At 44.6% G+C, this 15,188-nt stretch overlaps 1 protein-coding gene across 5 annotated transcripts in view; it reads left to right on the top strand.

Moving 5' to 3' along the window:
• MINDY4 (MINDY lysine 48 deubiquitinase 4) overlaps window positions 1-15,188 on the top strand; it is a 146,093-nt gene that overhangs the window by 14,046 nt on the left and 116,859 nt on the right. For all 5 annotated transcript variants that reach the window (XM_054237120.2, XM_054237121.2, XM_054237122.2 and 2 more), the window contains 2 exons: window positions 208-454; window positions 5,623-6,032. In XM_054237120.2, coding sequence (XP_054093095.2) covers window positions 208-454; window positions 5,623-6,032 — 657 coding nt within the window. The remainder of the gene's footprint in view (window positions 1-207; window positions 455-5,622; window positions 6,033-15,188) is intronic.

The raw sequence follows: 15,188 nt of genomic DNA, 5'->3' as shown, positions 1-15,188 counted from the left end.
ACTGGTCTTATTTTGTAGGGCAGACTTGCCCCGATATCAGAGTATTTTCTTTTCCTTATCTTTCATGATAAAGTGCTGGGTGGTTAGAAGTCATCATGGATTGATTAATGGACTTGCTTTGAGTGCCCATTGAATGTGAAATTTGCTATCTTTGCTACTGATTCCTTTTGGGGAGTCTGTTTTAATGGAAATAATCCTTTTTTACAGGCATGACAATCTTGATGGAGATGTACTTGGTAATTTCATATCATCTAAAAGGCCCCCACACAAAAGTAAGCCCATGCAGACGGTCCCGGGTGAAACTCCTATGTTGGCTTCTGCATGGGAGAAGATGGACAAGGTTCACTCGTTGGAGCCTTCCTTGGATGTGAAGAGGATAGGAGAGAATTCCAGGCCAAAGTCTGGTCTGACTGTGCGAGGCGTGATGACTGGGCCCATTGCCAGCTCTCCGAAGGTGGGGCTTTTTCTCTTGTTATGAGACTGGAGACTGAGGACTGGGCCAGGCTTAAGGCATTCCTGGGTTTATTTGGGGTACCCCACAGGATAGTCTGAGAAAAGAGCCTGTGTATGGGTATGGGAAGAACATTCCCTCTGTTTTCTCTCTGGCTCTACTGTCAGTGCCTCACAGGGCCTTGAGCAGGTTGCCTTTCCTGCCCTTAGCTTACCCATTTTGTCTGTAAGGTTTTCTACTCCTCTGCTGGCTGAGAACACCTACTCAGCTTTGTCTTTGTAATTCAGGAGTGGGGAACCTATCCAGGTTTAGAGAGCATCTTTAGGCCGGGCATGGTGGCTTATGCCTGCAATCCCAGAACTTTGGCAGGCCAAGGTGGGAGAATCACTTGAGCCTAGGAATTTGAGACCAGCCTGGGCAACATAGGGAGACACTTGTCCCACCACCCTACCTCTACAAAAAATAAAAGTTAGCCAGGTGTGGTGGTGTGCGTCTGTAGTCCTAGCTACTCTGGAGGCTGAGTGGGGAGGATTGCTTGAGCCTGGGAGGTTGAGGTACAGTGAACTGTGATCATGTGACTGTACTCTGGCATGGGCAAGAGTAAGACCCTGTCCAAAAAAAGAAAAACAGAGAGCATCTTTTAAAAAAATTTAAAACACAATAGTTAAAAGGGAATAAAACCCCCAATCCTTATAGTTTCATTTATTCTGCTTTTATTTTTTCTCTTTCAAAAAAAAATTCTAAAAATTTCACATTGTTGTTTTATAGTCTTCCTTACGGGGTGACCATGGTAGAGTTCATTAGGCAGAGATGAAACCAAATCAGAAACAAATGTAAAAGAAGTTTGCAATACAAGAAATGGAAAAGCAAAGCAAAAGGAAACACCAAACCCAAAATGCCATATATCAGTCAAGTCAGGAGTCTGAGCCAACCAAAACTAGGGTGTCTGTGTCCACCTGTGCTCTCACTCACCTGATGTATATTTAGATGTGGGTGTAGGTGCTGGCACTGTTCTCCCAGTTCATTTGTAATTAGGATGGAAAGAAGTGAGTCCTTTCCTTGCCCCTGGGCTCCATCTTGTGGGGTCTTTGATCAAGGTTTTTATTTATCTTGGCTGCAATCTCTTCTATTAGACCAGCTGTCTAAGGCCCCTTAGGGCTCTGGGATTTCCGTGCTCTCGAGTTATGCAGTCTTGGGGTCCAGATCAATGAAGAGCCTGTCCATCACTATGTAGTTCATGCCACATCTTGATGTCATACCCCATCCTAGGTCTTCTTGTTGAAAAAGGACATTCAGAAACTAAATCCTGTCCAGAGGAAAGGGGCTAAAATGGTGAACAGTTTGGAGGAAATGAAAAGATTTGGAGATGCTTAATCTTGTGGGAGTTGGCAGAATGTAAGAGATTTCTTCGAATATGGAGGTAGGAATAGCCTGTCTCCATGTGAGAAAAACTCTTATTTGCAATCTCCAGCTTAGTCTGTAAGCCTTGCAAGAGCAGGGCACCGTGTGTTTCTGTGTAGTGCGTGGTGTATGCCTTCTGGCCCCATTGTTGGGTTGAGTGGTGTAGCCTTGCCTGGTGGCTCCAGTGGATGGAGGCTGGTACTGGAGCCCTCCGTTGGTCACAGCCACCTCAGCCGTGGAAAAGGTGGTTTTGGAAGGGACTCGGCTAGTTGTGTAAAAGGGAAGTTAGGTGACCCATCTGCTGGGGACGCTGTGGAAGGAGTCCTGCCTGGGTGAGAGTTTAGACTCCATCAGTAGTTCTCAGACTTTAAGTCTCAGGCTCTCTTTATACTCTTAAAATTATTGTGGAGTGCAAAGAGCATTTGTTTATATGGGTTTGTCTATTGCTATTTACTATATTTGAAATTAAAAGAAGTTAAAAAATATTTACTTACAAAATCATTAAAAATAAAAGTAGTAAACCTGTTACGTGTAACACAGTATATTTTAATGACAAAATAACTATTTTCCAAAACAAAAAATTAGTAAGATGAGTGGCATTGTTTTACATTTCTTTGCAAATCTCTTTAAAGTCTGGTTTAGTAGAAGACAGTTCAGGCTCATATTTGCTTCAGCATTCAGCCTATTGCAATATGGTGTTTTGGTTGAAGTGTATGAAGAAAATCTGGCCTTACATAGATAAGCAGTTGGCAAAGAAAAAAGTATTTTAATAGTCTTTTCAGTAAACTGGGTTATTTTTCTTTGATGCTGCATTGAAACTAGGCAAGTTACAGTTTCTCAATGTGAAATCTTAAACCATATCGGTGAACTTTTTGTACCTTACCAATTTCCCTTGGTACGTCTTGTACTTCGAATGTTTTACCTCTGCATGATTTAGTAACATAATATATTGGTCATTTGAAAAATATCAGTTACTGAGTTATATAGATCTTCCAAATGTGGACACATCTCATTAGACAAAAAGAAAATCACACCAAAAAATTGCATTCATTGATGTCACCCCCCAGCTCGTCCAAGAAATTTTTAAGTATTGCAAAGCTCTCAAGCTTACGGTGGCAGATAGAAGTTTTCCAAAATTCTAATTTTTACCTGACAGCTTGTGTTTATCACTGACAAAAATACACCATTTGTTTCCCTTGAGGTGATAGGCTCAATTGATTTTCAAGAAAATGCTTGCCAAATGCCCACGCTTGAGTCACCATAGTTTGTCTGTCAGTTGTTCCATGAAAAAACCAGCAAGTTCACTCGCAGCCTTAGACAGTCGTGCAGTGCCAGCTGCTGTCTTCCATGCTCTGAGGAATGCCTTCATGTCCCTCTCACTGTGTCACTCAGGGTGTTGAAGAGATGTGTGCTGGAGAGTCTAAGGGAATAATGATTTTAAAAAGAAGGTAAAAAATGATAATTTTTATGTGTCAGCATGGGCATTTCCTCAGTGAAGTCAGCACTTTATTCATCTATTTTCATTGCTAGTGTGTCGGTGGTAAAGAGGGCTTTGAGCACTAGTGGAGTTGGTTCCACTGCCTTGATTCATGCTGGGGCCAGCAGTTTTTCCCACTGTTGCTTTGTGCACAAAGTCAACACAGTGAAAAAAGGCAAATTGTGTCATCTTACTATTATGAAAATAGCTTTGAATTCCCTGAAAGGGTCTGGGGACTCCTAGGGGTTGGTGGACTACTCTTTGAGGACCAGTGAGCCAGGTGAGCACCAAGGTGCTGTCCTAGCATGACGTCCTAATCATCTAGTGTGTACAGTGGAGACGCCCTTTATACCCGTGGCATTAGGGAGATGGCTTGCATCTGCTTCACTGCCGGAGGCATTGCAGCAGACTTCTCCTTTTGGTAATTGTTTGGGCAGGTAGTATCTGAAACCTGTGAAGAATGTTGAAGGATAGGTTGCTCTAGAATTTCTCCAGATTCTCTAGAAGGGACATTGTAGCCTTTGAGTACCTTGGCCTTACTTATTGGTTGCTCAGGAGGAAAGAGCCAAAGATTGTTGGGTATTTGATCATTTTTATTGGATCACTTCTGTATTTAAGAATGACTTTAAGAGGCTGGGCTCCCTGCAGCAGCACCAGCTCCCTTGGGCCAGAAGTTCGAGTCTCCTTGGGGATAGTGACTAATGTCTTCCTCACTTTGTGCAGGGGATGCCCTGAGTGGCTTTGGGAGGAGGTTTATAGTGCTTAGTAATGTCTACTTGGCCAGAACATTATAAAATTAAGCTTTCCTTATTCCAGCCCAGGCTTTACTATTTGATCTTGGATTATTTCTGGAAGTATTGAGAGGTCCAGAATTTTAAACCAAGGAAAAGCCTGGTAGGTCCGTTTTTGTCTCCCTGCCCTCCCATTAATAACAACATGAGTTCCCATTTCCTCCACTCATCTTTGACGGTAAGGGAGGATATTTGGTTATTTCTGTGGACTCCTCTGGAATTCCTTCATTTCAAAATGAAGCAAATCTTGAGTACCTGTTAGGTATAGGCTGCTGAGCTGGATGCTCTGTGAACACCAGCGGCAAATTAAGAATGACCTCTGCCACCAGGAGGAAGCTAAGACCGTATGTAAGTGGGCATGGGGCAAATAAGCGTAGGAGTCATGAGCATTTGCTGACTGTTGTGGTATGTCTGGCTCCGTGCTAGCGCCTTGCACGGGTCTCATGTCATCCTCCTCAGTCTTGTAGAGGAGGAGTACTGTAGGTGCCTCATCCCTCATCCAAAACCTTTGGGCCGGATGTGTTTTGGAATTTACACCTTTTTAAAAAAAATTTTGGAAAGGAAGTACGGTGCATGAGCCACACACGACATGATGCCTTTAGTAGGGTTTGTGTAGTACCCCATAAGCAAAAACATGACTGTTTCAGCAACTCCACACAGGCCTTTATTCTTTACAATAGGCCTTGATGAATACTCATACTTTAAAAAACTGTAAGCGACCTCACAACAGTTAAGAATTTACCACAGGATTTAAGAAAAACCTTTTATTTTCAGAGGTTTTGGGATTTTATTTATTTATTTATTTATTTATTTGAGATGGTGTCTCGCTGGCCCAGGCTGGAGTGCAGTGGTGCAATCTCGGCTCACTGCAATTTCTGCCTCCTGGGTTCAAGTGGTTCTCCTGCCTTCACCTCCTGAGTACCTGAGATTACAGTCATGCACTACCACACCCGGCTAATTTTTTGTGTTTTTAGTAGGGATGGGGTTTCACCATGTTGGCCAGGCTGGTCCTGAACTCCTGGCCTCAAGTGATCCACCTGTCTTGGCTTCCCAAAGTGCTAGGATTACAGGCATGAGCCACTGTGCCCAGGCTGGTTTTGGGATTTAGAAATGACAGGTAGTGGATTGCGGCCTGGTTATATTTCAGGTGAGGAAATCAGGGACAGAGAAGTTAGGCATCTTGCCACAAGTTACACAGCTGGTAGGTGGTGATGCAGACTGGAGTGACGGCTTCACCTGCTGTATGACATGCTGTCTGTAAGGGCTGTGAGAGAAAGGACGAGGCCTGCTCTGAGGTTCTGGCAGGTGGGTGTGCGTCACTGAAAGCAGAGGTGGGAGCATTGGGCAGCGCCTCAAAACAGGCAGGATTTTAAGGGAAGGAGTCAGGGGTGGGAAAAGACATTCCTGGGAGAGACATCACATCACAAATGCTTGAAGTGGGATCTGTGTTTTCCAGCTCACCTCACAGGGGTCCTCACTGCTTTTGTCCTTGCTCCTTTTAGGATTCTTTCCACAAACGCTCTCTGAGACGGTCCCTGTCCTCAAGCAGCTCCACCCAGCCCCAAGAGGAGAGCTGTAAGGTCCCTGAGCTCTTTGTCTGCACCCAGCAGGACATCCTGGCTTCCAGCAACAGCTCCTGCTACAGGCCCTCTCTGAGTCAGCTTAGTGAATTGACTGTAGAAAAGCAGAAAACCACTGCCAGTAGCCCTCCCCATCTGCCTAGCAAAGGGCTGCCCCCGTGGGACAGGGCCAGACAGAGAGATCTTTCAGAGGACAGCCCAGCAGTGGACGACAACACAGATGCAGACAGGACGCCTTTGAAGTTCTGCTTGCCTGGTGGTAATTCCAGGATGACCCAGGAGAGGCTGGAAAGAGCGTTCAAACGGCAGGGCAGCCAGCCCACACCTTTCAGGTGAGCGTGCTATGCAAACGTGATGGCTTTTCAAAAAGAAGCTCTGCTTCTTTTATGTTGTCTAGCCCCTAATGGCTTCCAAGGGGCCTTCTTAGGTTTCTTGGTCTCTCAGAACAAGCCTGTGAGGTAACCGGCAAGGCACAGTTGATTATGGTCAATCAAGAAGAAAACTCAACCAGAGCTCACACATCTGGAAAGCTAAAGAAGGCTCTAGACAGGGGGGTTCAAACTTTTGGCTTCCCTGGGCCATATTGGAAGAAGAATTGTCTTGGACCACACATAGAATATACTAACAATAGTTGAAGAGCTAAAAAAAAAAAAAAAACCACAAAAAAACTCAGTGTTTTAAGAAAGTTTATGAATTTGTGTTGGGCTGCTTTCAGGGCCATCCTGGGCTGCATCCTGGGCTGCATGTGGGCTGCGGGTTAGACAAGCTTGCTTTAGCAGGTGGTCCCAAAGCATACCTGCAGCAGCCTGGCCAGTCAGACGTGGTAAGAGTTCCTTGTGGGAAGCCAGAGATGCAGTGATGAATCACCCCCATAAGGGCCCTTTGGGCATTATTTCTGTTTTATTTCATTCTTTACCTTATCCTTTTATTCTTTACAATAGGCCTTGATGATTCCTACATTGATCGATTTTTGAATGTTAAACCAACCTTACATTCCAAGAATAAATCTAACTTGGAAGTAATCCATTATCTTTTTATATATAGTTGGATTTGATTTGTTAGCATTTTGTGTAGGGGTTTTGTGTATAAGTTTATGAAGGAGATTGGCCTTCTCCTTTTCCTTTCTTGCAAGTACTTTCCTTTCTTGCAACAGCTTCGTCAGATGCTGCTACCTAGATTATGCTAGAAGTGGTCCCTCTTTCTATCCCCTTGAAGAGTTAGTGTAAGATTGATGTGATTTCTTCCTTAAATCTTTGGGAGAGCTTACTGGAGAAATTTTCTGAGCATTAAGTTGAAAGGTTTTAAATTACATATTTAATTAAAATTTTTTTAATTCAAATTTTAACTTTCTTGTGTAAGTTTTGGTAAGTTGTAGTTTTTCAAGGAGTTTGGCCACTTTATATAGATTTTAAACTTATTGGTATAAAATTGTATAATTATCTCTTATTATCACTTTGAAGTTCGTCTCTGTTTCATTCCTGAGACTGATAATTTAGATTCTCTCTCTTTCTCTTAACTAGTCTTACTAGGAATTTATCAACTGTGTAATATACTCAAAGAAAACTTTTGGCTTTATGTTTGTTTTCTGTTTCATTGACCTCTGCTCTTTTTATTTTCTTTATTTATTCTCTTTGGGTTTAATTTGCTACTATTTTGTAGTTTACTGATTCTCAGCCTTCTTCTTTTGTAATATCTTTTAAAGCTGCAAATTTCTCTGTAAGTAATGCTTTGTCTGTATTCTGTAAGTTAATATGTTACATATTCATATAACTTAGTGAAGATATTTTCTAATTCCAGTTGTGTGTGTGTTTTGTTTAGCCCATGGGTTATTTAGACATGGACTGACTAATTTCATATATTGAGGGCATTTTTTTATTTATCTTTTTGTTTTTTTATTTCTAGCTTATTTCTACTCTGGTAGTATGTGTACATATATATACATACATATATATATATATATATGTACACACACATATATACATATGTACATATCATCTCTATGATTACAATCCTTTGATATTTACTGAGATTTCCATCTAGAATATATTTAAAGCATATCTCTGATAAGCAGCATGTATTTGGAACTTTAAATTCAGTCTGATAATTTTTTAATTTTAGATGGAATAATTATGGCATTTATATTTTCTTTTTACTTGAATAACTTCCTCTAGTAGTTTTTTTAGCAGGTATGTTAAAATTTTTTTTTAGTGTTTGTTTGGAATGTCTTCGGTTTGCCTTTTTTTTTTTTTTCTTTTTTTGTGACAGGGTCTTTCTCTGTCACCTAAGATGGAGTGCAGTGGAATGATCATAACTCACTGCAGCCTTGACCTCTCAGGCTCAGGCAACCCTCCCCACTTAGCTTCCTAAGTACCCGGGACCACAGGTGCACCAATTTCCACACAGCTGGCTAATTTTTTGTATTTTTTTGTAGAGACGGGCTTTCGTTATATTGCCTAGGCTGGTCGTGAACTCCTGGGCTCAAGTGAACCTTCTATTGTGGCCCAGGGCAGGTCTTCTCATATAACACATGGTAGGGAGGAGCTGCCCCTGGAAGCGCAGCCCACTTCTAAGAGGAAAAAGGGCAAAGCTGAGCCTAACATGCCTTTTATTTTCTGCGGAATTTATCAAGCATGTAATTCACATTTCCTTTCTTAGGGTGAAGTAAGTAAAGAGGGGGAGAATGGCCAGGTGGGCCAGACCAGCAGAGCCCTTTTCAAATTGTCAGAAAACACTGAGAATTGAGAAAAAGCATCCTTCAGCCTAGCAATTATTACCCCATTTCATAGATGAGGAAACTGAGGCATAGAGGATCCAAGGAGCCTGACAAAGTTCTGAATGGATGCAGATTCAAGGGCGCACAGACTGGCAAATGGAATGTGGGCTGGATTTCAGCTCTCTTTCTCTCAGCTAGGCATCTTTGTGTAGTACACATACTACACAACTTTACACAGTGTTCTTGATTCAAAACTGGGGCCAAATGTGCACATATAATCCCACTGGTAAACATATCTGCACCCCCTACCCTTCCCAACCCTCCTCCATCAGTGCCCCTTCCCCCTGTTCTTTGTTTAATTCAATTTGGTAAACACGGGTCTGAGTCCTAGTGTGTACCAGGTCCTGTGAGTTCCTCAAGGGGAGACACACACGTGCACATGTAATTCTTGTAAAGCATGGGCAAGTACAGTGAGATGACATCAGAGCTGGCTATATACACAGCGCCTGCTCCATCACTCTGTTGTAAGGAAACTGGAGTTTTGGGTCTCATAATTATCAGGGTCAGGAAAAGCCATGGAAGTCACACCTAGGGGCACAGGTGGGGATGGGGACAGGTGAAAGATGTGACCTGCTGAGATGTTAGGGGGTATGAGTATATGCACAGTTAGGCCCTCTTAACTCAGACTCCTGGGATCTAGCCCCAGAGCTGAAGGGACTATTTTCTGGTTTAATTTTTGTTTTTCTTCTGTGTCCTTTGATCTCAAAAGATGCTTGGAAAGTATGTCACCTAGGCTTCCACTGTGGGTGTTGTGGCTGTTTGGGGCCATCTGTCACTTGTCACTGGCTTGTCAGGGCTGCCCCTTGTTGGGTTCCTCTCACTATCACTCAGAACCAGGGGGACGCTGGCCCTAGTCCTCTAACGCTTGCCTCTCTCTGCCTCTTGCTAGAGTGCTGTGTTGCAGGCAGGGGCTTTTCTCTGTACATTTATGGATCTTGCTGTGACACACACACCTGGCCTGAGTAGAACCTCGGGAAACTTCAGGTGCAGTACGAAGCATGGGAGAGAGAATTTTTAATTACAAGCCCCCAGGGCTAGGTCTTCCAGGCCTCCTCCCCAGGGGCACTTTGTGAAGGTGGGTTGTTTGTTTTCGAGGCATCTCACACGTGTTGCTCACAGCCCTCTGTTGGGGCATGCTGGCCTGTCATTTGTCTGAGGGTCCCTCAGAGTGAGTTTCTAGACCTGCAGATGGCCATGTGGACCCTTCTGTCGTTGGTTTTCTGCATATTAACTCAAAACACACCATGCTGGGCATCCAGCAATAGGTGTAGGCATAGGTTGCACAAGTTCCAGCCACTTACTTGCTCAATCTGCTTCAGAAACCTGGGCGTAACTGTGTTTCTGAAACTGTGTTTCTCATGAATTGAGAAGCGTTGTTATCCTCCCTTGGGAATTCAACCCATGGCACATGCCACAGCACTGACATCTAAGGGTCAGGGCTGGTGAGCAAATGTGTGCCCTGTCACATGGCTTCAACCATGGAGCCTTGGGATCCAGGGGTACCAAGACATGAAGGCCTATGGTATAAATGAGGGTGCTGAGGCCCAGAGAGGGGCACAGTCTTCTCCAGGGTCACACAGGCCATTAGGATCAGGGACCAGATGACCTGACATTATAGGCAAATAGAGGGCTATGTGTGGTTCCTGTTGCTGATGTAGCATTACCGTAAGCTTAGTGGCCTGAGAACAACACAGATTGATTGTCTGCCAGTTTCAGAGATCAGAGGTCTGAAGTATGTCTCACTGGGCTACAATCCAGGTGTCAGCAGGCTGCATTCCTTCTGGAGCCTCTAGGGGAGAACCTGTTTCTTTGCCTTTTCCAGGTTTCAGAGGCTATCTGAATTCCTTGGCTTGTGGTCTCTTCCTTCACCTTTGAAGCCAGTGATGTTGCCAAATCCTACACAGGCCACCTCCTATCTGATTTCCCCTTTCCTGCTCCCTCTTCTGCTTTTGAGGACCTTTGTGATTACCTTGGGCCCACCTGGTTCATCCAGGACACTTGCCACATCTCAAGGTCATCTGATTAGCAACCTTTATTTCATATGCAGCCTTAATCCCCCCTTGCCATATAACCTAACACGTTCAGGGAGTCTGGGATTAGGATGTGGACATAGTTGAGGGAGGGCCTCATTATTATGCCTTCCACAGAGGGCAGATGTTTGTTGGAGCACTGTACATTTTTAATTTTAATTAATTAATTAATTTTTGAGACAGAGTTTTGCTCTTGTTACCCAGGCTTGAGTGCAATGGCACGATCTCGGCTCACTGCAACCTCCATCTCCTGGGTTCAAGCAATTCTCCCGCCTCAGCCTCCCGAGTAGCTGGGACTACAGGCACGCGCCACCATGCCCAGCTAATTTTCGTATTTTTAGTAGAGACGGGGTTTCACCATGTTGACTGGGATGGTCTCAATTTCTTGACCTCGTGATACACCTGCCTTGGCCTCCCAAAGTGCTGGGATTATAGGCATGAGCCACTGCGCCTGGCCACGTTTTTTTATTTTGTTTCACTATGCTTTTTAAAGTATTCATCTTCTACCCTCTCAGTCTCCCTTCTGACCACTCTCAGAGATTTTTCTTTGTGTTTTTCACATTTTCCCTGTCTCACTTTCATATCTGTCTCTTTTTTATCCAGGCCTTGTGTGGAAAGGGCAAGAAGAAACCCACAACCATGCCAACCCCAGGAGCAGCAGGCTTAGGTGAGGGGAGGATGTCTAGCTTCGGGGCCTGTCGTGGCGGGTCCATGGAGCCTTGGGTCATCCATAATTTCATGAAACGGATTTTGCCCCAGAGAAAATGAATGTCTTCCCAGAATACAACCTTGAAGTATGATATCGTCCATGGAATTGAAGTCTAATTTAGTTAGACTTAAAAAAAATATTTTAAATTGAGCATTTTAAAAAGCAGAATGGAATACATGCATCTTTAGGACTTGTTTAAATTCTTAGCTTTGTAGACTGTCAGGGCTGGAAACAGCCTTATAATCCAAGCCCTTTATTTGGCAGGCAGGAAAAATAGAGCCCCAGAGAACAAAAAGGAAATGACTCACTTGAACTTTTGCAGGTGTTGCAAAGCTTTTTCATAAACTGTTTTCAGTTTGTAGTTAATGTTTAAAGCTTTCTTTTTAAATAGGTGTGCTCCTCCTGTGTTCACTTAAAGCCTCCATCCCAGATGTCACCAACCAACATATGATGTCCTGCTCTTCATGTTACAGGTCCTTTAATTTTGGGTAGACTTGATTTTAGACTCTGAATTCCTAGAGTCATACCTTAAAAACAAAAACAAAAACAAAAAACCCTGTCAATTCAGACATATTTGTTCAGTTAATTTATTCAACAACTATTTAGCAAGGACCAGCAGAATGTTAAAGATGGCTTGTACTGGCTTTGAATACTGATTTTTAGTGCCTCTTCCCAACTTTGCATTCAGTGACATCACATTGGTAGCTTGGCATTGATCATGGTTGGAATGTTTGTACCATGGAGATTGGCAAATGTGGCAAATCAAGGTCCCCATCCCTGGAGAGCCAGTTGTTAACATTTACCAGCACACTACCTGCGATGGCCTACTGTGTGCCGGACCCACCAGGCAGTCAGTGGTGAACAAAGCAGATTGAGTCCCTGCCCTCTTGGAGTTTCCACTTCTAGTGAGACAAGGCAGCCCACAATAACACCAAAACAAGGAAACATATAACATACCTGAGGATTAGAAGTGCTAAGGAAAAATGAATCATGGAAGAGTGACAGGGAGCCCTGGAGACAGGGCTGCTATTTTGTAAAGAGGTAGCCAGGAAAACCTTTCAGAGAGAGTTACATTTGAGAGGAGGCTGGAAAGGAGACAGGGAACATGCACTTTGATCCCCGGGCACAAATGCAGAGAGCAGGCGGGCACAGGCCCTGCAGTGCGAGCATGTTGGGCTGGAGCACATGAGGGAGAGAGGAAAAGAAGAAGCATGAGAGGAAGCAAGGGCTTAGTCATGTGGGGCCTGGAGGCTGCTGAATGCATTGGCTTTTACTCTGGTTACTCCTGTATCTAGGAGATATGGGAGCCTTTGGAGGTCGAGCAGAGGCATGCTGTGATCTGACTAGTGTTTTAATAGGCTGCTGTGTTGAGAATAGACTCGTGTGGAAGGAGGAAGGCAAGTGTGGAGGCAGGGAGATCAGTTAGGCAACTGCAGTAGTAGAAGAGAGCTGAGGGCGGCTTACACTGGGGAAGTGGCAGTGAAGATGGTGAGACATGAGCTAGAATATGTGTTTGTATACATATATACACATATGTACATCATGAGTCACTTAGCAGGGATACATTATGAGAAATGTGTTCTTATAAGCGCATCCAGATCTGTGGGTCCCTGGAGGCACTGGAGGACCCAGGAGAGTTTCGGGTGCATCTGTCTGTCTCCCCGAGACTGGTGAAGTGGAAACATCATAGAGTGTACTTACACTGACCTAGATGGTGCAGCCTACTACACATCCAGGCTAAATGGCTTAGCCTGTTGCTCCTAGTCTACAAACCTGGACAGCATGTTGCTGTAGTGAATCCTGGAGGCAATTGTTACACACTGGGAAGTATTTGTGTATCTAAACACATTTAAATTTAGAAAAGGCACCGTGACAATATTATATTATCATCTTATGGAACCACTGTCATATATGTGGTTTGATATTGACTGCATTGACATATCTCATTGGGATTTGCCTATGGATTGGATGTGTTGTGTTAGAGAAAGAAAGGGGGCAAGGATAACTGCAGTTTCTGCTGAACAACTGTGAAAAGGGGGTTGCCTTTCCCTGAAATGAAGGCTGTGGGAGAAGCAGTTTTAGGTCAAGGTCACTGGGCCGTAATTTATACCTCTGGTCTTTATGTTACTTTCTATCAGGCAAGTGGTGTTTCTTTGTGAACCAGCCTCCCTGTGGCCTTGAGTCAGGGACCATGTGCTTGGAGTCCACACATGTGAGTGGTGAGCTATCCTGTTACTGTTGTGCTGTGACATTTCTCTTCTGACGCTGGGGTTTCATTGATGTTGTTAAGAAGCTTCCACACCAGAACTGTTACTAGAGCCCAAGTTAGCAGGATTACTCACAGCTACTGTCTGAGGACAATCATATCAAGTCCCCATCTTGCCTTTAAGTCATGCAGTTATTTGTCCTGTGCTTGCAGATGGAAATCTGCCTTGAGCTGCTCTCCAGGTCTCTGGGCCTCTGTTCTCCTGTCTGTAAATGAAGGGGTTGGATGGACTACCCCATAGTGGCTCCCTGACTCTACCTTCTGCACATGCCTAGACCAGACTGCTGACTTCTTTTGTGATCTCTGAATCACAGTTGATTCGGTTGACCTGTGAGGCTCACCTTGTTCAAAGAATGAGCCTGTAAACCAGGGTTCTGTGGCTTTGGAGTCCCTCCTAGACTATGGGCTCCTCGGAGCTCCTATAGGTGTGTAGTAAATGGATTTACAACACAGCAACCTGGAATCAGTCCCAGCCCAGAGTGCAAGTGTCTGTTGTTGGAGGCCTATTCCAGGCTGTTCCTTGCAGCAGCATTTTGAGCTGAAGGCAGGCTGACCAGGGCAAGGTAAAATTCCACCATCCCTAACTTGCTGAATGGTTCCTTAGGTTAGGTTCCTCAGAACAGTGGTTCTTAAACTGTGATCCCTGGACTGGCAGCATCTGTATCACTGGGGAACTTATTAGAAACAGCTTGTCTGACCCACTGAGTCAGAAGTTTGGGGGTGAAGCCCAGGAATCAGGGTTTTTACAAGCTCTTTAGGTAATGTCATGCATGTCAAGCTTGGGAAGCAATGCCGTAGGGGCTAAGCCTGAGTCAGATTCTGGTGCATGTAATTTGTTGGGAACATGCTCTCAGGAGGAAGTGGGGTGAGGAAAGTGGAACTGGGCAGGGGAAGGAGCTCAGCACGGTTGTGAGGGCTCAGGGCTCAGGCTGATTTCATGGGGAGATGTGGAGCATGAATTGACTCAGAGTTAGTCCCATGTTTAAGCAAGGGAGTGGGCTTTTTGTGTCCCTGTGTCAGTCACTGGCTATGGGCTGCCCATCCTGGAGTGGGGCGGCAGTGTGCAACCTCCTAGGTGAGTTTGGTAAAGGACATTTCTCCAGAAAAGGGTGTAGCCGTGAGCCCTTAGCAGCTGACATTGACAGCATCTGGGAAGTATGTACCTGTCCAAGGCAGCTGGGCAGGATACCTGTGGCTTCCACATCAGTTCTCATGGCTCCTTCCACATTCACCCAATCCCTAGGTGTCACAGTAAAGATAAACTGCAAAGCCTGTCCCTGGATATCACCTTAGGTGCATAGGATGCCCTGGTGAGGTGGGCCGAGCAGGGACCTTTTACAGGTTAGGATACTGACGCCAGAAGGGGAGACTGAAACAAAACTGTTTCTAGGCTCAGACAGCCTTTCCCATCATGACGTCTGCCACTCTCTGTGCAAGAGCATCATGTTAACCCATTACTGGCTTTATGGCTGGGTTACGTCCTGTTGTTGTAGTGAGGTGAGAGGTGTCAACTCAGTAAAGGGCTGCCTCCAGAAGTCCAGGGTGCACTGGGATGCCCTGTGTAATTGGGTGCTAAATTGTGGCCCTCACAAAGGAGTGGAAGTTGAGGGTGCAGTTAAGGTATGCTATTGAGAGGGCAGGAGGGCCCTGGGCTTGGAGAGGCAGTGTTTAATGCAAGACTACCTGGTGAACCAGTAACACTGGAGAAGG

The sequence above is a fragment of the Callithrix jacchus genome, chromosome 11 (assembly GCF_049354715.1).
Source record: "Callithrix jacchus isolate 240 chromosome 11, calJac240_pri, whole genome shotgun sequence".
Lineage (NCBI taxonomy): Eukaryota > Metazoa > Chordata > Mammalia > Primates > Cebidae > Callithrix > Callithrix jacchus.
This window is presented reverse-complemented; position numbering and strand designations above follow the sequence as displayed.